This window comes from Helicoverpa armigera, chromosome 1, assembly GCF_030705265.1.
Source record: "Helicoverpa armigera isolate CAAS_96S chromosome 1, ASM3070526v1, whole genome shotgun sequence".
Classification (NCBI taxonomy): Eukaryota; Metazoa; Arthropoda; class Insecta; order Lepidoptera; family Noctuidae; genus Helicoverpa; species Helicoverpa armigera.
The window spans coordinates 3144655-3169418 of NC_087120.1; the positions used below are offsets into that span (position 1 = coordinate 3144655).

Genomic DNA, 24764 nt, shown 5'->3' on the forward strand with positions numbered 1-24764 from the left:
CATACTGCCTCATAAATGACAGTGCTAATTTCATCGTCACATTTAGCTCAAGTTATTTCAAGTACAGTTCTAACCTTACCTGCATACTGCCGACTAAATAGTTGACCGACAGTTGACCCTATGACTATTGATTTTTAAATAAATCTTCATTTCAATCACAGTTCTGATACCAACTAATTACCTGATCTTTACAATGTGCGTGCTACCATTCATCTTCATACTGATTTATGAGCCAAAACAAACTATTGACCGACTGAGGCCCAAGTTTACCGTCAACAAAAACGTCCGTTTGTCTTAAAACAACTTCTTACTTTGTTATTTAAATGTGACAATTAATAAACTTGTTTAAAAAAAACTGTCGACTTCAAAACTAGAAACTTTAACACAAATAGTCGGTGTACCTGTGTGTAAAAGTTTTCAGTGTGCAACTCTAAATATCGCACACAAAATTAGCGTTCTATTGTTATGATTGTAATAACAATATCACGGGGAAAAAGGTTTTGCACAAGACAGGTTTCTCAGATAAGTGAGCATCGCTTTCGGGGCGCAACTAAAACACGAGAATCGCATTTGGTGCAGAAACATTATTTATAATTTACGAATACGCCAACGTGTTATTTGTTTTTAAGGTTCCGTGGCTGAAGGGAAAATGGGACCCTAATACTGAGACTTCGAAGTCCATTCGTACATATATCACCAGGCTGTATAACATGAACGGTGATAATTGGACAGCTGAAATTTTCATAGATGATAGGTATGTAACAACAAATATTTTAGAATGTTTAACGCTGCTTAGTTTGAGGTTTTAACTAGGATATTTTTAATTTTTATTGTAAATATATTTGTAGTTCTGTAAATATCTATGTAAAAAATGTTGAAAACTAGAGTACAATAAATATTTCATGGTAGAGAGTATACATACAATAAACATGATTTTATAGATGAGGTACGGAACCCTTGGTGCACATTCGTTGACTCGAACTTGACGATTTTTCTTTCTCTCGTGTTGTCTAAGAGAGGATGTGTAATCGTTTGATTGATGTCAGTGTGTGATTTTAAATGGGTAAACAAAATGATTTACTTCTAATTTTAGCAAAACCGAGCAAATAATCTTCAGTACCTCATAAAAGAATTTACTTGGTTATAGATATATTTATTTACTTCAACGGATCATGCAACAAATATGTAAGAAAAGTTTTTAGGGAAACTTTTCACGTTAGGTATTTTAGCATATTCTGCGGAAAGAAAGAAATTAAATCTTTGACAGCACACGTCACAAATAGAAATAACCCAGTGTATTTGATACGTAGAATAAGTGTAAAACATATTCAACCACCTTACACCAATTGTATTGTACGACAATAGAGTGCAACTGTCTGAAACAAATAATCGTTCAGCTGCTTGTGAAGCAACTCCCCCAGAGATCAAAAGCGGATAGCGAAATGAAACGAATATGCTTGGAAAATCAAAAATATGCAGCATTGTAACAAATCCGCCTTGCAGTACAAAATCTGGCAAACTAAAGTATTGTTTACATTAATTTGCTAACGATTCTAAACCTGCTTAATGGATCCATATGTTCAGAAATGCACACCGAATTTTACAACTTTATAAGCGCACCCCAAAAATTGATCACCACTATTTACCAACTTTATTCTGTTGTAATAAAGTCGCGGATTGTATAGCAACATTTTATTAGGTGATTTTTTGATTTGGTGCGCCTTCCCCATCATATTTCGATGTATTATTATGAGTATGATTTTTTACTTGGAGTTTTTGATTCGAGGGGTTATTCATACAAGTAGAAACTTATTGTTTATGGGCCGGCGTGATGTTTATGTTGTGCATCGTTGATTTCCATGGCTTTGTGCATCATTTGTTTTGATTCGGGACGTCAAATGTTGCTAGCATGTAAAAAAACTGGTTTTAAGGACTGTTTTGACATTTTGACTGTTACATGACGGACTTACCCATTGTCTTTTTTTTGCAGATGGTCATTTGATTGACCATTTGGTTATTTTCTGTGTATTTGTTATTTATGGATATTCTTATAGTTTTTACTAGGCTGTGATATAATTAAAAGTTAAAGTTCAAAAAGACATTTCTTCATAAAGTTATCGGCACGGATATTGAGCCCTGACCTTCACCTGCGCAGAAGCGATTTATTGGTTTATTGCCTTGTGTACAGTGCGCAAAGCGATCCCCACTCTTCCGCCGAGAGCTCAATATCCGTGCCGGTAACAATGGATTCCTGGATTCAATCTATAACTGCCCTGATAACTATTGTAAGCTACTCCTAGTACCTGGTACAGTACCACCATCTGGCTAAAACAACAATTCAAAGTCATCTCATTGTTTTTATTTCAAAGAAATTGCATAGCGATTATATTTTATGCGAATAGGTGAGGGAAGAACAAGGAATTACGTTGTGAATACAATAACAATCAAATGTTATGTTTGTATTGCAAGATTGGCTTGGAACAATGTTTTGTTTTCTGGGGAGACTAATCTTTTAGGTGCATTTTAATATTTTTCAAAAGAATTTGCTGGATTGCTGGAAGGTATATTATTGGCTATATTTTGTTGTGTGTGTGCAATCACAGACTTTTTATTTAATGTTGCTATACTTACACATTATTAAAATGCAACGATAGGTATTAGTGCCTACAATGTTGTTGAAGACGTTTAAATAAACGTAGAGTAATAATATATTTTGGACCAAGAAATGGTAATAAAATCACCAAGCTACAATGCATAATCAGAATCTTAATCCTGCACAAAATTGATTTGGGAAAATTACAGACAGAGGCAAAAATAACAAAACTTTACTTTTCTCTCTAATACCATCTAATTATCCAAAAACTGACATCCGAATTGGCAACCTGCTTCCTTTTGCAAAGTCTTTTAAAAATTACCCAAAACAGTTCGCCCAAACGCTTTTGACGTCCATCAGTATTTGCTCCCCAAGATGGCTGCCGCGACCGAGACAAATGACGCTCGTTACAGCAACGCAAGTTTGTATCAAAACAATCCTGCGGTTAACTAACTCATTATTGTAGGTAACGAAGCAATTTCACTTAATATATATACGGGGAAACCTGCAGTGGGAAGTAGACGGGTATAAAGTGGTAAACGTGTGGGGAAGTTTTTTCTTTTGCGTTTTATAGGGGAAGAATTAAAACCTGAAACCGTTTTCTAAGATTGTAGTAATTTTAGTATTTTACAACTATATTTTTAGGTATTCCTGAAATCTTTGATCATGTGTCCAATAACTCCGTATCAATGCGCCATTAGGTACTAAACGTACACTTGCAATTTTGCAAATCATAATTCAAGAATTGTATAGTTGGGAGATGCTGTCATTCAGTCCAAACAACGGTTTTTCCTTTGAAAAACTGACAGCTGTCAAAAAACAGTTGAATTATCATAGACTCTCATAGTTAAAACAAATACAGTATCTACGACAAAACTGAGCCCACATTTCCAAAAAATGGAACATTGAGTTAGGTTTCCATTTGTTTAATTAGTCCACCAGGCTGACAGGTGCAACTTATCTCTTGTGAACCCAGAACGCAGATTCCATATCTTCCTCAACTACCACCCAGTACAAAGGTTCCACGAGTTCCTGTACTCCATGGCAATAAAAGCCCTTAAAAATCGCAACAAACAAAACAATACAGCATTACCTTTTACAGTAGAACAGCGGACTTATTTATATTTTTGCATTCTCTCGCCCTCATTCCGCGCAGAGGCGTATGATCGCGCTTGGGTTTCTTCGCTTTCAAATTAAATAAATAATGCATACAATTTGTGAGCAATAAAGTTTGCAAAGTGTAGGTGTGTTGGCGTAGTGCGCTGAATTTCGCGCGGAGCCCCGTTGGGAACAATAACGGTTGGTGGTGCCGCTAAGATGCTGCTGCCGAGTTGGATGTTGGATTTACTCGTTGGTAAGCTTTAGGAGACACGTTAGTTTTTAGTGACTTTTTGAATCCAGTCTATGTTGAGACACAAGCCTTTTATGAATAATTTTCTCAAATATTTCTTGTGAATGAGCTCCTAAAATTGAATAGTACTTAGGTTCTAATCCATCGTTAATTTGAAAAAGCAGTTACTGGCGTGGTCAGCCATCTAGCCAGGTGAACTATGTAAGATTGGCTGTCTATCTTGAATCTAACACAATCAATACTTCTTAATTATTGTGACTCTAAATCTTTCAATACACAATGAAGACATACCTACCTACGTATACGCTAATTAACTAAATTTTCTGACCTCAACCACCATCAACGAAAAACACACTAGATCCCAATTTGTTTTCACCATAACTAATTATGTAAAGATACCACTGAATCACTTAATTACATACCTTATATATAACTACGAAAAAAATATTACACCTGCTAGAAACAAGACTTAACGCAAGCAGCATCTTACCGGCCCGACAACCGTACCTAAAGGTGTATTCACATCGGCGTACACTGAAGCATTGTCATACTTCGGCGCACGAACCCAAGTTTGAATAGCAGCAGTGCAGTCCTATGTGGCTACTTCCTTTGTCCTCCCGTTTACAGTACATAAATAGTAAATAGGTTTGCTTGTAAACAAGCTTATAGGAAAGTTTTATTACACTTACGGACAAAGTGAGGACTATATTTTTAGTTCGGAGGAATTGTTCGATTTCTCGCCTTCTTCTTTTTTTTTGGTATCGGACATCGATATTCGGAAGAAACTTAAGTTCCTACTTCTTTGTAAGACTGAATTTAATGCTAAAATTAAGTGTCAGTGATCACTTTCATAAAATATGAAATTGAATTTTTCATATTACCACGAATCTTTTTTAGAAATAACATAGAAATGCAAAATTATTGGCAAATAGATTCAAAAATTCAAATGTAATGCTCATAAATTTTTCAGCGTATTCTAGGAACTTCTGATTAGTATAATTTTCATTAAAACATTCAGTTAATTTAATATGCTTATTATTCATTCATAGCTGTCCTGTTAATTGTATCGATTATCATCATTAGCCTTTTTATCGTCCCACTGCTGGGCACTGACCTCCTCTCACACGGAGAAGGATTGAGCGTTAATCACCACGCTTGATCAATGTGTTGCGTTGTGTTATTGTTGACGATATTACTATTAAATAGAAGCTTATCGATCTTTACAAAACCTTGAAAAGAACGCAAAGATTTTAATTCCCATTCGTTCTTGTAGTTATTGAACTCGCTAACAAAATACAGTCTTTGAAAACTAAAATCACAGAACAAAGATGTACAGTTGTGAAAGTACCTACTGAAATTCGTAAAAATGGCACCCGTACACGCATGTGCATCGACGAGCTTTCGTCGGCGCTATCGGTGCTATCAGTACCGAGTGTCGTGCATCGAGCACATGCGTGTGTGAGTGACATTGTCACAAACGTTAGTACATAGCTTCACATCTGTTTACAAGAGAATATATTTAAACTGTACTAAAATCACGGTCCGTCCACGTTATATTCGTATTTATCACGCGAAGATAATAACATATTTATGGCCATATGTCGTAAATAACTAGTGGTATTATGAGATGCGATGCACGGAGACACATGTTTGGCATACACTGATTTTGAATATCCAATACGTTATGGGTCATGTATCTGTCGATTGCTAAAGTTGATGTTCATCGCTGTTTTTTAAATAGTTAAAAATAATATCCATTTGATTAGATTATAATGTGTTTCTTACTCTAAATTATTATATTTACGTTATACCTCTACCTACTTACTTTTCGTAAAGAACAAGCTCGTAGTCACCGTTTCGCCGTAAGACGTGCACTGCTGGACTACTGCCTTCCTCCAGCTGGAAAATTTGCCCATACTCACCGCGCTGGGCATTCGTGATAATATGAGCTCAGGTTGAGTGCAATGGGGATGTTTTTACTTAGTTTCAGAGATGCTGATGCCAACCTCCGAGTGGGGCAATTAATAGTTACCTATCCTATGGTACTGTATGCTAGTCACAGGTACAATTGCCAATCGGTCGCCAGAGCCTCGTCCGAGTTTCAACAGCATGCACTGGAATACCTTTAACTATCATTTTTCCAAGAAAATACATGGATTTTCTTTCTAACACTATGTAAATGTCAGAAAGACAATTATGGATGAAGAAGACGCTGCATCTAATGTAGTTTTGATAATGCTGGAGAATGATGACTAAGCCAAATTGTACCTATGTAGTCCTGTACAACTACAGTTCTAACTTATCAACTGCAACGTGTAATGCCCCACCCCGGTTTATTCTCCATATGCTTTCAAAAAAACCTGAAGCAATGTACAAAAAACAAAAGTTTAACACAGATACATAAGTTACTAGATGTTCTGCGTTTTACGCACTCCAACCACGTTCCGCAAGGGTGGCCAGATGACAAAATGTCGTATAAAATACAAGGCACGAATACCGTTTGCATGTTTCATAAACCATCAGAAATATGTGTTTAGTGTTCCTACGGTTTTAGCTTTAGAATTTTGTATTGTCGCTTTTTACAATAATACTTGTACCTACTTACTTGTTAGTAAAGAGTCCTTGCTGTATTTTAATTGTGGAGGTCTGAGAAATCTCTTTAAGTGGCATTGTTTTGTTCATAACTTACCCTGAAGAGGGGCTATATTATTTTAAATGTAAAACAAATTATTTTTACTTGCCATCCATTAGCGACCATTATCGAGATACTTTTCTTAGAAATTAGAATAGTAGCGAAAAAAAATTGCACTGGCACTAGAATGCAATTAAGTAGGTACGAGTCTCTTTAGGACTATGAGCTAGTATTTTTTTACGTAAGAACTCGATGGAAGTCATTTTTTTTTCTTATGATAAGTTTGACACACGTGTTTGCGTTACAGCTGTACTACTTTAAATTGATTTCGCCTCGATTGCAAAGCTGAACTAATAAAGCTAGTATAAAAATGTTCTACATGAACATATTTTCATAACAACATAACCAGTACTGATGTCGTTAACGAATTCTCCTCTTAAAACAGAAACAAAGCTACATTAAAGTTAACCCTTTCTCCACCAGATAGGTTCATAATAAATTCATTGCGAATGACCAACACAGCGAAATTACATGTAACAAACCCGCAAAATTAACAATGAAAATAATGTTACGTCTATTAATCCCCCAAACACCCTATTAACAAGGGCGGGGTACGTATTAAAATGATAAATGGTTCTAATCATCATTTCTTTCTGGCCATTCTTACTTGAGCTCCCTTGCTTCGCACATGACACCAATCACTCCCTGTTCGAGAGCACAAGAATAGTCCGTAAGGTGTCAACCCAAAATGGTCGCTGTTCCCTAAGTTTGGCACACAGTGAGTTAACTTTTACAAATTGCCACGGCAATAGAGTGTGTTAGGCAGCTGAGAAAGGAGATGGATTGTTATACTGATCTGTTTCCTCTTAAAATATTATGTTCATTTAAAGTTAGAGTTGAGATGGATGGTGGACGGTGTTAAATGCCAGGTAATTGAAAGACGTCATATAAATTGAGTCAGATGGCTTTTTTCTTTTGTTTGAAGAGTTTTGGTGTCTTGTTGAGTGATCGTGAAAAAAGTTTTTATTACCGTAACACCTTGAGAGGGTTTTAAGTTCTTTAAGAGGGGCAATATTTGTTACCAACACAATTGCCCACTTAATTGAGAGTCACGGTCTTGCGGTGGTCAGCGTGGCTTTGCGTAGAAGCTTACTTATACTTAGGAGAAAAACAAGTGATCCTAGATAGGTGTGAGCGAGCACCTTTTCCAGAAAATAAGTAGGTACTTACTTCGTAGATCTAAACAACAAAGCGAGAGGAAATCCGAAGCATCCCAGGCGGTTTGATATTATTAAAATTAAAATTAGATTAAGCTTTTTCGTTTAGAACCGTTGTTTTTGCCGTAATTATAAGGGGTTGAATATCTGGTGATTAACATGCTACCTAATTCGATAGCTTATGAAATATTAAAGAACATTTCTCGACTAAACTTGGTTTTGTTACGTTTTTGATTGCAGTTCACTCGGCTTCATAATTGCCTCTGGGATAGGGTTGCGGAGGAACGACTACAGGATGTTCCGTTTTTGGAAAACTGGAAAACTTTTGGCCTTTGCAATACCTAAATAAAATTCTTGTTTATTTTGAATTCAGCTTATAGTTTTTTATTTATTTCTTTGATCAGTGTTTGAAACACAAAGTTCAGCGTCGAATATTGATAAAGAAATACCATTATAATGAGTTCACTTGTAGGTAGATATTAAGTAAGACTAATTACTTAATTCGCACCCAAAATCTTTAATTTTTGTGAAGTAACACCAACCAAACTTCTATTCAACATCTATTATAAAATATGTAGACCTACACCATATCAATTTTAAGAATACTGCGCATAGCTTAAATATTCATCAGCATCATCATCGGCCTAGCCTTTTCCCAAGTCGGGATCGGCTTACATCCTTAAATTATCTACTCATCACCTCTCTTCAATTCATCAACATCGTCATCACTTTCACAACTGAACATGGTGCCTCTTGACTTGAAGATTGCATTATATAAATGGTTGAAGGAATGTAATTTTTATGGTTTAAAAGAATTTATGGATTATACTTAAATGTTAATGCCTTAAATAGTTTAGTTTACCTAAAATTTTTGCGTGCTATGTTCATCTTAGCTAAACATGCTTGTACCTACTGAGTCTCATGCGCTGTATTATTATTAACACCTTTGTATACCATGTTTAATGCAAATAAACGATTTATTTATTTATCTTATTTTTATACCAGTGGACTTTGTCGAGTAATTGTGGATAACACAATTGTTAGAACATAAATCGTAAATGGCTAATTTTATTGTTATTTTATTGTTTATTAGCTTTTTTTAGTTTAATTTAATATTTATTCAATTGTTAATAATGTTATTTTGATATTATTTCAAAATTTATTTTATTCTATTGTAATCATTTTCAATCCGTCTTTGAATGTGTAATCGTTTTTGCTTAATTATTAATTTCTTTCCTGCAATTTTGGGAACCAAATTACTACTTTTTATTTATTTTTTTACAATAAAAAAATTATTATCGTTTTCTTTGCATGTGGTGTTAGCCTTTAAGAAATTGTTACACGCGCTTTTATATGTATTACTCAAGTTTGTAAAAATGTAATGTGTAAACAATTGTTGGCTGACGTTAATAAAATAAAATAAATAAATATCTAAAACTACCAATTTTGCGTTAAATTCTCCAATTAAAACCGCTTTACACACCATCCTGTAGCCTCCCAGTTATTGTTATTGTGATTAAGGGCGCAAGTACTTACAGGCTTCGTGACAGTTACCCTCAAATGTGCATTAATATTAGAATCGTCCCGCGAAGGTAACTTTGTAACGCTGTACAGCCGCCTCGGGAGCCGTTCGGTAAGTTTCTTGGCCGACACAGGTGACTGTTCGGTGTATTTCACGTGTGTGTTGCTGCAGTAACGGGTTTAAACTATCATTCTATATATAAAACCTCCTTTCATTTATATCTATCGTCATTATCAGTATTACTCACCAGGGGCCCGATTCTCCTAATTTTACTTAAGCGACATACGATTCACATTCGACTGTGATCTAATCACGACTCGATTACGATTGAAGCGTATGTGGCATTCCGCTATTTTTTCTTTGAGATAAACATTTTCATAATTTTCTGTTATTCAATAACGAATCATTTTGTCTGCAAATGATTTACGATTGCAACATGATTGTAGAGTAAACTACCGTACCTATAGACCAAAATCGCCAAAATAGCAGACCAATCGCAAACCAATCGAATGTCGCTGGATTACGATTGGTCTTATATTAGAAGCAGAATGCCCGATATGGTTAAAACTGCTATTGCGATCATATTGAGATTCAATTTCTATTCGATTTTGTCATTATTAACTTCGGGAATCGGGCCCTTGTCTATATGTTTGATACAAAAAATCGGGTAAAAATACAGATAACTAAGTCAACTTGTGCTTTTATACACTATAGTGCCCATAGTACCTATAGTTGGATGCGTGATGATCTATTTTCCTTTCGATAATTACCTACGTTTTTATTTATTTGTCGTATTCAGCAACTAGTGCTTCGTGCTTAATGAAATGCTAATGATTTTGCAACACTTGATATTTCCTTTCCGATATAAAAATGTTGAATGGCATAGTTTTTTACCATTCTACATACAAATCATTTGATATGGTACACAATCCCCCTTATGGTGATATAATGAATAAAACACTAGGTAAATAGGTACCTCACGCCCGGTGTTTTGGAGCTTAGGGCAAAAGTATTTAAATGGATAACTGAAAATAATTTCAATTTTTACAATAGAAAGTAAAATCAACCACACAAAATTACAATCAAATTGACCGATGTCAATTACGAACAAGAAACCGATTTGTAACAGAAGATACATTACAGTGAATTATAAAATTAAATTAGTGATGCGACCCCAACAAGTACCATCTAATCGGCATCCTATGGACTCTATAAAATCACATTAGGGCCCGATGTGCACGCCTCGGGCCACTGAGGGTTGCCAGACCAATAAATTGCTGGATGAGACTTTTCATTGAAAACTTTTTGGGTGTTGTGGTTACGGCAGTGCTTTTAGACATGTAAGTCGCTAATATTTTACATTTCAAGTTTATTTAAAAAATAAATCAAACACAAATTAATCTTTCACTGAACATTTTAATTCGCGTTCGTCCTGCATATTGGATGCATTTAGGAGCAATAAAAACTCGTTTGTCGCTTCCAGCGATTTCACATCCGTCAAATACGTGCGTTCTTCACTTCGCGTTTTTGCAGATTAAAAATGTAATTAATTTTTTATAGCTTGCTCTATTGGCTTGTGTAAATGCTGTTATTTTTGGGTCGCGAACACTCGGGAGACTATGTTGAGGATTATGCGTGCACCACGTCCCGTGCTATGATTAGCTCACTTAAGATTTCGCCAAGCAAATATTTTTAAACTAAGCAATTATTTTCACGCAATTATTTTCAATAATATAAAAAATCAAGCAGACTAGCGTCGTGGTTGCCTATGCACGTGGTGCGTGCCTATCATACTTCACGAATAGTCATACAAACCATTTTGATCCTTTCGAGTGAAAATGGTACAACAAAATAATATTAGGTATTTAGTAAGTAGTTAATAGTAAGACAATAGTGTAAATCTATGGACGACTAAAATATGTCATGAAAATAAGTTGTTAATAGGTACACTTTTGCAAAAAAATCGAGCATAAGAGAATCTTGGTTTTGAGGACTTTGTGTATTATATAAAATTTTCAACAGTACTAAATAGTCGACTGATGATTAATGGCAATGTTAAGAGGTTCTGTATATTAACTGATTTAAAAAAGGAGGTTCTCAATTAGATTGGTTTGTGTTCGTTTTCAAGATATACATATAAATGTTCACTGTGCATGCGAACACTGCTTGCGCGATGCAGGATAAGTTGTAGTTGTATGGTTCAAATTACTATTGCATTTTTATCCAATAATAAAACAATATTTTAGTGACAAAAACAACTGATTAAACCATAATTACGCCCATTTCCAACACATTAATTTGAATTTATTGTACCTATTACATTTATTATAACCGGTTAGTTAGGTACAGTGAGAGACATCTTCTGGCGTGACAAGAAAATTAATTGAAACCAACTTACAAAGCATCCAAGTTTTGCACACATATTAAAATAATATGCTTTGATGAACTGCAGGAGGAACATATTGTAATACGTATTGAACTTTTCCTAGAAAAACATGAAAGATATTTTTTTTTAAATAACTCGCTTTTTTGTAACATATTTGTCGAGCTCCGCGACATCTATGTGTTATGTCTTAAAACACTAGTACACTCAAACACTAGGCTTTTCTTCTCATACGTAAATGTGAAGTGAGGAGTTATATTGCGAAAATTTAATTTAAATGTTCTATGATTTTTTATGAGCCATTAATTATTATAAAATCTAAAAAACCTTGCATTACAGGAGATCTTTCTCGAACATTTCAGTGCTTCCAGCTTAAAAAACTATAGGCAATCAATCAATACCAATTTTCACAGCTGGTAACTTCATACGCCAATTTATTACAAAATGGCTTCTTGCTGCTAGTCCTGTTGTGGTGTTGAATTAATTGAATAATTCTGGTAAAAACCATTGCTGTTGTGATTTTCATTGCATATTGTGTTATTAACTACCATCCACGATGACTCTTCGATTCATCGTGCTGATTTGCGCCGCGACTTGCGCGCTTGCTGTCTCTGTAAGTACCACTATCATCTATTTATTTATTTTTGCAATATGTACTTGGTTTATAATACCTTATCTCTTAAATATTATGGCTTTTATCTTTCAATCATCATTGTAAGAAATGCGTCTTTCGAAAACTTTTAATAATTTGTTGAATAGCCCGAGTTTTTCCTAAACTGCATCTGCGGCGCATCGGCGCATCTTTGTCATTTGCAGTTTCCGATCAATGATTTCGACACTGAGCAAACTATCTCTGTCGTTCGTCAATAGTTTTATGTATCTAGCTCACTATTTTAACAATTAACTGGTGAACAAATTTTAATATTCCATTCTAGTATATTTGGGTCTGTTTTTTCTATCAGTATTTATCTATCTAGTAGAAAAATCAATAAAATCTGCATTGGGAGGAGGGTGGGTTCCTGGAATATTCGAGGCTCGAGTTTTAGCTGGATAAGGGAGGGGCCCAGTCATTCTTGCCTTTCTTAGGATGGTACAGAATTAATAATGAGTCATCTTGAATACAGATTCAAACAAGATGTAGAGAGCATATTAATAGGTTTCAAGGTAAAATCAGTGAGATACAAGACAACATATAACAAGTTGTCATCTTCCTAGCCTTTTCCCTACAGAATTGAGGTCAGCTTCCAGGCCACTTTGTAACAAACTGGACTCTCGAATCAACAAATAAAAACAAGAATCACATCCATTCCCGTCTGCATTTCATTAATGCAGACCAATAGCAGTATGCATCTTACTAGCCTTTTCTCAACTATATTGGAGTCAGCTTCCATCCAGTCTTATCAGTTGCGGCTGAGTACTAGCATTTTACGTGGAGCGACTACACATCTGGCCTCCTCGACTTAATTACCCGAGCAATCTAAGATTGTTGGGAAGACTTTCTGGTTTCTAGCCAGCTAAGCCAGGACCCACCAATTTATTGTGCCTTCTGAAACATGGAAGAATTCCTCATTACAAGATGATCACCTGTCAATGGGCTGACTGTTTCAAACATTACTTAATCTTCGGATTGATTGATCCGAATTACTTTTAACTAGCTGTGAGCTCTTCAAAAACAGGAGCAGCAGTTTCTCAAACTTAAAAACTCTAAACATGAGCCCATTGGATGTCTATCATTGATTTGTCTTTTTTGATGATTATCCACCATCCATCTGTAGTATTCACCATATTGAGCAGTTGAGACTGGCAGTCATTAGCACTCCATTTCAAATTCTGGCAATCTTCTGCATCCAGTAGATAGAAGATGACTCCAACATAGTTGGGAGTAACAGATACTGATCTCTTCCAACATAACCGTGTATTGGATGGCTCAATAAACTGTAGACCCTTGCCATCGTTTGAACATCTTGCGGCATTGTTATGAGTTTTCAGAAGCCAATAAGTCTGTCAAGCAATGTTGCCTAGGGGTATTGGGTTGCCTGGATAACAGGGTTGAGGAGCTCAGATCGGCACAATTGCTCCTTGTAAATCATTGGTACTCAGTTGCTGTTTAGACTGGAAGCCAACCCCAACATAGTGCGGAAAAAGCTAGGCAGATGATGATGATCTCTCACAACATACTAAGTAATTGTTAAGTGTTTTGACTCTTACTACACACTCGTGTTGGCTAGATAAATAAAATTTCAATATTTACTACAGGATCATTCATATGAAGACAACCGCTGCAAATGTGTTTGTCCGAGCCCTGCAGCTGTGCTCAACGACACAGCGGCAGCCGACCGCAGTCCCTTCATGAAGTCTGCTAATGTTCCACCTAATAAATGGTAAGTTTATATCATGATGTAGGTATACTATGTATGAGCTGTTCCTGGAGTTTCACCTGCTTACCAGGGAACTTCTTCCTGTACCTGGAAAATGTATAGCTAATGGTACTCGGGGATAGCCTAGCTTCTTAGCACTGAAATAATTCTTTAAATTGGGTCAGTAGTTTCACAGACAACAGTTTGACTTTGACTCAGAGATATAGATTTCTTCTTGACAGTGTGATAGTTGGGATTTTGAAGCATGTACCTCTAGAAGTATTGACACTAAAGTTTTGCAATTTGGACAAATCTGACTGGCATGTTCGATTAATATGTACCTTTAGATAGTTACATTTTTTGGGAGAAAAAATTGTATGTATTCGTGCTACTAGCAGGCCTCTTTCACTCGACGTACTTGCGCGCGATAAATGCCTACCGCTCGCTGGGTTACCGGTAGCCCCACGCGGCTCAGGGCTTTCAATAGTCACACGCACCGCGCGCGTTCCAATATTATTATTTTTATTTCGTGGCATGTTATGCTGTTGGTTTTTATTAGGTTTTTTAAGCTACCTAACAAACTGATGGATTATTTTGAGTTGTGTTGGTTTATATGCGACTATTGTAAGATTTAGAAACATTTTATATTTATGAACTTATCTAGTAATTCAATTTTTTTTAAATAAATTAATACTTATCTAGAGGTACTTTATGATTTTAACAACAGAGATCATTAGGTACTTATTTTACTTAAGATACCTACTTAGTTATATGAACTGTATTGTGAGTTTTGTGGATCAAAACACATCTCGAGTGTAAGTAGGTAGAAAAATATACTTGATATTACTTTTTATTTTAAAACTCAGTTTTAAAAAAGGCTATCTTAAAATAAGCGTAACTTTGTTTCCCTACTTAAATATTAATAAATTGTAAGAAGCAACCCTTAGCACGGCCGCGGCACGGTTGCGGTCACTGAACTGTGCGCTATCGCATTGGAATAACAGTCAAGCGCTCGAGCTTTTAAGGTTCATTTTATAACGCAGCAAGGAATTTGTAGGTAGTTGGGGAACTTGTAGGTGCTTATAACAGTAGGTATGGACTTTTTTGTATGGAGTGATTTATCTGTTACGTAGTAACTATTATATAATCTGTGCTACTAGTCCTCATGCAGTTCTGTATAGTATGTATGTTATGCCAGGATACTTTTGAACTCACGATAGATAATCTTGTATGCCCTCGATTCTATGCCACTGCTACTGTACTTCTATTCAATATATCTGCCTACTGCAATTGTGTTCACATAGCTTACTGCATTGTTAGTATGCTGTATGCGAAAAGAAAATATCATTTTGTCAGTTATTGCTTTGCTCTTACCTACTTACTTTTGCCTGAAAAGCCGTTGAATTTGACAATTAACGTTAGGTTTGCTCTCAGGCTCTGAATTATATGTGTGCCATAGTTTATTTAAATCGGTTCAGTAGTCGTGAAAATGCGACAAACAGAGGTACTTTTGTATTTACAATAGGTACTAGTAAAGCTAAAAGCCTTTCATATTACTTTATATTAATTAAACCAAAACACTGAACAGAGGAATAATAACATGGTTTTAGTAATGAAAGCCGCAACGTAATACGGTCCAATGCAATTTACTGATTGAATCTGATTGAATGCAGCGGTAAGCCGGATGAGAGCGTCTGTAATACTATGTGTATGTGTGTTCTATACGTTCAGCGACTGTAATAATGCTTTGCTATGCAATCCACAGCGATCGATATGAATCCACGTAGTTATAAGAGAATGACAGATGCTTTTGATTTAATTAAGATTGCTGGGGCGTGTTTCAAAGAGTTTCCTTATGGCAGCGGTTGTGCTGGCGTTCCGTGGGAACTACTTCTAGGATTACAGTAGATTCCTCGATAAATGAGCGAACATTTAAATTGTTTTGTTTTACTAAACTACACCTACAGTACATTTGAAGACATATTCTTCATAATCTTTGCTACATACTCTGTAGCCAAATTGACCATGTTTTATGTTTGTTCTCGGTCAGCAACTGCGAGTCAGTGATTCTACCGCGAGTCGCTGATCAGATCAAGGGCAGGGAGCAAGAGTTTTGTCCCCGATGCGAGTGCAAGTACGAAAATAGAAACACTACTATCATAAAGGTACGTCAAATTTATAACCTTGCCTTATGTCCTGTGTGAACGATCTGGATGCGAAAGCGAAGCGGCACCATGCAAAAACACCAAAGTCATCAGTCGATATCTTTTGAAGTTTCCTACGTGACCAACCTACGACGCATCGCAGCGTGCATTTGAATTCGCTTCGCATTCGCGTTGATTCGCCCACGCAGGACCGCACCTTAGTCTCACCAGAACAATCATATGCATTCTCTTTTGACAGCATAACAATAATTCAATGGTTGATCCCCACTTCATCAGGGTCAGCACCTCTCCAATACTAATGATATGTTTTATATGGGGTACCGTGAGAGTACTCCAGCGACGCCGCCGCGCGGGCAGGCACTCGCGGGCTCACAACGTCTGAGCGCTGGAGTCGAGTCTCAAGGTAGTAATTGTCGTGCCGCGTAGAACAGTGTTTGATGTCTGTCGGAGCTGGATCACGCGTCGCCGACAAGTGGGGATCAACGCTAAATCCTTGAGTTCGACCCTCAGGCATTAGTCAAATTGTACGCACCAAATAAGATGACAGGTTCAATTCCTATTATGTCTTGCTAAATCATCATACATGGCATCATCGTAACCGTCAAGAAATAGATAAAATCCAGGATGGTATGTATGGACTACTTATTTACATCAGGTTGAAACCAGTCATTCTCTACAATCAGCTGATGAACTCAATGAGCCAAACAAACCTACAAATAAAATATATAAATGTTAGGCGCAATGATCCACCTGGTGTAAATACTTGCAGGTATCTAAGCGTAACCCTGGTCGGTTCTTATCAGTCTTCATAACAAAGGTGAGACCTAGAATATATGGGTCAGCAGGTCAGCATATTTCTACGGTCTATTCTCGCCAATCACAGAAAAGGTGACTCCACAGTCTTTCCATGCATGCCGTAATCCTGCGCCGTCTTGCCCCTGCTTCTAAGACCTTCAACAAAATCTATATGTATTCAATATTTTGTTAGGATAGTTTTATGTATGTTGATTAAATATGCCGTGACCCCAATTCCAGGTGGTGGTTATCATCGTGATTTGGGTCATAATGTTGCTGGTCGTGTACATGGGCTTCCTTATTTGTCTGGATCCTCTTATCAACAAGCGAGCGAAGGCTTCTTATCAGGAGCACACCAATGAAGATGTAAGATTATTCTATTTTTTTTAACGCGCGAAGAGATTGGCAGATCTGGCTACGTTGACACTACACCATATGTAAGGCGTCTCTTTACACAAATACATTTCACATTTTGTTCAAGAATTATGTGGTCTGCAAACCAGATTGAACCACAGCTTAAAAATCAAGCATGCTGTCTAACTTTTTTTTAATTCTTGTCTTCTATTATTATTAATTTTGCTGTAAGACACACACACATTTTTATTTGCCTATCTCTTTTTGAATGTCTAAACAACAACCATATTTTTTTCAAATAACTAACTGAAGCAATGTATTACAGGACGAGAGTACCCTGGGTGGTCCGTCACAGCAGATGGGCGCTCGTGGCAACGTGTTGAACAGGGTGACGCATCAACAAGACAAATGGAAGCGTCAAGTACGTGAACAGCGCCGTAACATCTACGATAGACACACGATGCTCAACTAGGATCCACTTCATACCTCATCTGTGGCGTAGCTAGACTAAGGTAAGCAAGTCTAAAGGGCCCCAGATTCTGTACATATATTTAAAAAACGAATTTGTAATTATTCCAATCTTAGTTCTAAGATACCTACCAAACTGCGTGGACTCAAGGAGCGTAAATAATTGTAAGAAGTATTTTCTGTATAATATTGAACAGCGAATGCTGTTAAGCTGCATAAGCAGCTTCTAAATATACATATTTGTAGATTGTAATAACTATGTATTTATTAAAGAAGTTGAGAGATTACTCCTTCATAATTAAACTAGTCTATTGATAATGATATTGTGAAATGGGACTGCGATTTATTAATTTGTAGGTTAATATTTATCTCGTAGACAATTTAGGTATTACAATTTGCTTATTCAACATTACATACTATATAAAGGTAATTGTTCTGCAAATTCATATCCACTGCATATAAATGATAGATTTCTGTAAATGTTTGAAACATAAATACATAGAAATGTAACTGGGGCCCTGTAACTCTCGCCGTTCGATGAAGGTAATAAAAATAAAGATTTGTGTTAAAGGGAAGCTTCGAGGACAAGCTAAGGACTATTAATTAATTCCGCAAACTATATACAATTAAATATTACTATCACGAAACATTTCTAGAATTAAATATTTAAATATATTATCTGTAAGTCTTTCGAAAAATTTACATTGTAGCTTTTACATCTGAATAATCCTTTATGACTGAAAAATTGCGATTAATTTCTTTTTTTTATGTATTATTTAACGTTTAAACCAAATTAAATTGATTACGTCAGGAAAATTAAAATTCCATTCAGTAGTGCTCTATTTTGATTCGACACAGTTAATTTTCATGTAGAAATAAATTATAAAATCTGGTCTGAAATTAATCGATTCATTATAAATCTCTCATTTTGAAATATCCGGATAAGCTTAAGGTTTTATTAACAAACAACATAATGTAAGATATAGAATAAGTTAACGCATAATCAAAGCCAGTTTTGGTTAGATTATGTGACTCTAAAATAAAAACAAATGAAAGACAAGATGTTCTGATTAGTGAAAGTTATATTGTACTAATTAATTATATTAAAAGTATTATAGTATTGATGATAAGGCCACTAGCCTCGACACGATAGGCTGCCCCGACCTGATATGGTACAAAATGAAGGCAAGGAATGTTAGCACAGTCCGACTTAAATTCAACGTAATTAATGTATTGATGTGATTAGCACTCTGGCAACATTGCCGTTGTATTCTCTATGTATTGTAGTATTGCCATGTTTCACGTATTTAAACAATTCGGTGTTTGTAATAATATTAATAAGCGATTCCGTAACTCAATTTGAATTGTAGAAAGGATCTTTACACCATTTTTTGTATATGGTAAGCACGAAACAGTATAGAAGTGCATTGTGTCGTAGTTAAGAGTAAAAGGAGGTAGCTATGGTTTCTTAACCAAGGCAGTTATATTACATCATAGTTAAGAAAACAATAGATTTTCAGGTTTCATCAATATGAGGTGTTTTTAGTGCGTTTTCCCTCGCATAAGGCAATGAAAGTAGATTAGTACAGCTTCGTGCGTGGCTGATGTAAAATGATGCCAGTCGGTCCTCGAAGCGATATGTACGTAGCTTATACATTAGATAGATATACATAGAAAAGTGCTCAACATGAAGCCATGTGCCAGACAATTTGTTTTAATTAAAATTAGCCTACATGATTTAGAATCAGCTCGACAAACCTACTATTGAATGTTACTGTTTTCTGTTATTTTTTAGTTTGTAAGTAGCCAACATGGAAAGTTGTTTTTGTCACTTACATTATTATGGTATTGGCATCTGATATTAAAGATTTTGTTATTTATTTATTGAATATATTTTTCCACTTCCATGATGCAAATCGGTTACTTTCTAAAAATGCTTTTTTCTTTTTTCTCTTCGGCTTTACTTGGGGATTTGTTTAACAATGATGCGTGGCTTCTATTTGAGTACTAAATATAAAGCTATATATTCAATTCAATTAATATTACACCTAGGTATATTAGGGTATTTAAAATGACCTCTAAAGGTCTCTAAGTACAGTAGGAATGGTGAAAATCCCTGGATTTGTGTCCAAAACAATACGATGGTCTGATATTGTCGAGTAGTATAACAAGGTAGCTGTATATATTAGTAAAAAAATAAATATCACGTTTGCAAGACGGAGTAAATTCTAATGTAAGTAAGACGCGATAGGTTTATTTAAAGTTATTCATAAATCTATACAGTTAGGCCTACGTCCGGCAGTGGACTGTGATTGGCTAATATAATAGTGTATATATTTATCAATATTATAGTCTAGTGTAACACTGGATGATTATGTTCGGTTTCGGTTCGGTTCTCAGAAAATAATTGCGGGTTCAAAATATTTATTCCTCAATGGATTTCGGTTCTAAATCATCTAAAACTCACTGTAGCTTTTTTTTACTTTTTCGTAGATTCCTTTTACATAATTAGCTGTATATTTAGAATTCCCGCCATTGGAACATTAAGATGAATTGATATTTTTACCACTAATTTGTATATTTTGCACCAAAAGTTGTTATTTTTAGTAAAAGGATATTATTAAATTGTTGCATAGTTTTTGTTTAAGTGTTTCGGTCAAGATATTAGTTGTTGACTTATTGTATATACTTACAATTTTACCTCTTATATGCATCTGGTACTATTTGGACATTATAATAAACCTATTACTAACTACAGAATAACACTTTCAACTGTTATTTAAACTCAAAAGAAAGTTTCTTATAATGTGCAAAAAGTATTATCGTTTATGAATCACAGATTTCTTATATACTTGCATTGTATCAGAGCTATATGAATGTTTGCCATCTATTCGACAGGATAGGTGAGGTCTGTATTAAACATAAATTATCTAATCCTGTCGTATGTGCCAACAGTTGCATTGGCCATCACACGAGATTTGGCCTTCAAAAGTTCAGCAGACGTATCTATTTAAGATCTTTACATCGCACCTTTAAAACCCCCGCGTCGACTGCCGGTATAACCTGCGCCATGAAGTTAAGCAGGTTGGTGGCAGTGCTGCGCCCCGGCCGAAAGCCATGCTGTGCGTCCGATAGTCGGCTCGGATCTGCCCCAGTATAGAACTTTGAGTGGTGGACTCAAAAACTGTAGCTTGTGTCGACAGCACTGACAATATATATTATTATGAATAGAAAAGTATGGAATGAGAATGCTGCTCCGCCGCCCCCAGTAAAATTATGATAACGGCAGGAGGATAATAGTTACTAAAATAATACACAAGAACATACAATTTGAGATTAACATTTATTTTTGTTTGCTTCGTAACCTTTCAGGAAAATGTTAACTGACACTCGCACGACTCGTGTCGACCAATGCGAGTGACGTCACATACGACAGGCGTTAAAACCGCCACCTTAGTATAAATCAGTTTATAAGCGTATAGTTTTTTAGCGTTTAGCTTTAAGTTCTCAGTAGCGGATCACCAGAACAGCCTTAGATGTAGAGTTTGTATTCAAGCCTTTGCTCATTTCTATATTGGAATTGCATGCACCAATTTAACCGATTTCTCTTTTTCTATTCAATACAATATAATGGAATTTGCACTTGACGGCGCTTCCGTGTTTAAGCAATAGGTGGCGTTACTAGTCTAGATTGTGACGTTATGTCCGCCTTGGTTTGAGTTACCAAGCGCCCAGTGTTGCGTCAGAGTGCTCGAAATTGGCATTTTAAACCACTAGCGCCGTTTAAATAAAGTAACTAAAAGCGAGACATGACGTCATACTCTAGACTAGTAATCTATTGCATTTATACAGTCATGGACACATAATTAAAGACACCCCCCCGACTCGAAGTGAAATAAATTGTTATGGTACTGACATGAGCTTAAGCACGGTATAAACTGTAGTGTAATAATTATTAAAACAAACATTACATTGTGTTCTTTAAATTAAGGACAAAAAATATTTTCTTTCTTTAATACTTTACATATAAAGCTCTATGGGAAATGAACACTAACTTTTGTAGCTGATACTTGGCTGGTCAGCTAATTAAAGACAGTTAAAGCCCAGTTAAGAAAAAAAACGAAAGATACAAATAGTTGCCATATTTTTTTTTAGAAGTGAGTAAAATACTTATGAAAACTCTAATTAGGTAATAATTTCGGTTTATTTCATTAAAAATTTTCATTTTAGTCCTAACAAAAATTCTGGTAAGTAAAATGTTTTAGGCTTTTTAATATTATATTTTGACATACGGATTTATTCATACCACTTGATCTGTAGTAAGGACATGGTAATAAATTTATTATTAAAGATTTCTTATCAATGGCACTAAAAAAGGCATGGTTTGAGAACAACTCAAAACCGACCCCAAGGAAAACTTGTCCGCAAACAGACTTTAAGGCGGTGCTATAGGCAAATAGTGAACCATTTACATGATTCGGTACTGGTTTTTTGGGAGTCATCTGATGCTAAAAGGACGACAATTGTGTCTGCAGAACTTTTAGACAACAACCGGGTCGGGAAAAACTGTAAGGCATGGGTATCGGAAGATGTTACTTTTGGAAAAGCACCGCGTGTCCATACTGTGGTTGGCTATTTCTATCCAATGAGAAAGGTGCAGTTAACAAGTGTTCAAAAATGTATTTTTTTCTCATTAAACAAAGGGATACGAATATTTCTAAAATAATGTATCGAAATTAGTCGCCTCCAAAACATGAGATGGAACCAAAATACACTAAGAAAGTTCTCAAACATAGGAGGCGAAAAAGTAATAGTGTGGGGCTTCTCTCCACTACTTGGTGTGGTGATCTTTTAGAAAGATATTATTAAAAATAGGCGAATTCAAGTACTATAATATTTTAGAAATAGCATTTTGTTATATGCTAAGCATAATTTACCGGTCCTTAGCGCTTTCCAAATTAGAAAAGTTCTGAAAAACACTGTAAGAGTAGTAAAAAGGACTCTTTGATCGAGCAACTTATGACGGTTTTGGTTTGACCCATCGCAAATTTAATAGAAAAAAAAATTGGTGATCGGCCAGAAAACACAATGGCGATAAGTCATACATGAAACATTGATCAATTTTACACAGATTTTTATGAAGCATGAAAGAAAATTCCCGTAGCGACTGAAAACAAAACTGACCGCCTTGCACGCTTAGGGATGTCGTGCTGTCATTAAGGTAAAAGGAAATAAACCAAATATTAGTACTCATTAGTATGCTTAGTTACAGTGTAGGGAATGTTGTTATAGAAAAGTACCATCAATAATATTAATAATTTGCATTTCTTCCTCTGAGCAAATGGAGTGTCTTTAATTATATGGCCAGGCCACATTATGGTTCATACCGCTCGAGATTCGGATAAAGCGAAAAAAAACTTGTCGCGAAGGATCACTGAAGATAGTCTTTAGTTTTAATATTTCACAATGCCCTCTTAAATATTTTAAAATAGAAAATAAAGTTCCAGTAGCAATCAGAAAAAAGAAATACAGATAAAATGCGGCAGCAATTTAAGATTCCAACAGTGTCTTTAATTATGTGTCCATGACTGTATGTACCTACTTAAATATGGAAGCGCCGTCACACTTAAAAATGGATATTATTTAGATATATGATTGATAGATACTTGATAATGTACATATATTCGAGAGTTATTATATTAATTGTCATATAATTTTATGCAGTGGATATTGTAGGGCAAACGTATTAATTAATAATCTAATTTGTCATTTACCAGGCATTTTATATGAAATGCGATCTGCACTCTGTATTTGATGTACATTGTAAGCATCGCGGTCCCTGAACCGTTTTCTATTCGAAGATAATTTTTAACTAATACTTCTGCAAATATTGTGAAATATACATACCGATATTGTGAAATATACATACCGTTATTGTAAATGCCCGAACTATGGTAGTAGGTCATAACGATACCCATTTGATTGTATTTATCAACTCATGTTTATTCAAAATAAATGTGATTTCAAGAATTTTGTCATTTTAATTTACTTACCCAGCCCTTAAAAGATCGGATTACAGGTTATTGTGGAAATAAAATAACATTTCAGTACATTGAGATTTATTCTCAAAATATATATACAAATATTATAAAGAGGAAAACTTTGTTTGTTTGTAATGGATAAACTCAAAAACTACTGGACCGATTTTAAATATTCTTTCACCATTAAAAAGCTATATTATCTGCGAGTATATGTATGATAATGCAGCTTTGGAATGGTGAAAGAATTTTTAAAAACTGTAGTAGTTTTTGGGCCTATTCATTACAACTAAACAACAAACAAACAAAGTTTTCCTCTTTATAATATTAATATAGATTGATGATTGACACATACATACTACTATTCTAATTCATACATGGGAGGCGAACGTGGGGCCGAAGCCAACACGCTGAAGCCCTTTTGAGACAACTTTGATGAAATGTGACACAAACCCGACGATTATATTATCCCTGTATACAGTATAGATATGAACCCAAGGATCCGACCGGGGATTATCCCCGGTCGTAATAATAGACCAATAACAATAGATTCAAGAATAATTATTAAAGTTATACTTTGTAAAATAAGTATAAGAAAATAATATAAAACTAATATATCTTAAAGTAAAATCACATTGAATATAATTTTTATCACAAATCTTTTAAAGCTCTTTCCTAAAAAGTGGAGAAGCTAAAAACTAACTGCCAGCGCACATTTGGCTTAGAGGAGGGACATCAAATACTTAATATCTAAAGTGTTACCGTAACACTTGATACTTGCGTTGGCATATCACGCGTTTAGAAAGGGGTATGCTCTGCACACCACCATATGTGCCTCGGCCCTTATACTCATCAGTCTGATTTGGTGGGTAACTAAACCTACTATCGA

At 35.4% G+C, this 24764-nt stretch overlaps 1 protein-coding gene across 1 annotated transcript; it reads left to right on the forward strand.

The window, feature by feature from the left end:
• The first annotated feature begins 12170 nt into the window (after positions 1 to 12170).
• LOC110379460 (uncharacterized protein CG1161) lies at positions 12171 to 23867 on the forward strand. Its single transcript, XM_021339132.3, has 5 exons — positions 12171 to 12311; positions 13955 to 14079; positions 16106 to 16220; positions 17256 to 17381; positions 17695 to 23867. The coding sequence occupies exons 1-5, from the start codon at positions 12255 to 12257 to the stop codon at positions 17839 to 17841; spliced, it is 570 nt and encodes a 189-aa protein (XP_021194807.1). The 5' UTR covers positions 12171 to 12254; the 3' UTR covers positions 17842 to 23867.
• Positions 23868 to 24764: the final 897 nt, after the last annotated feature.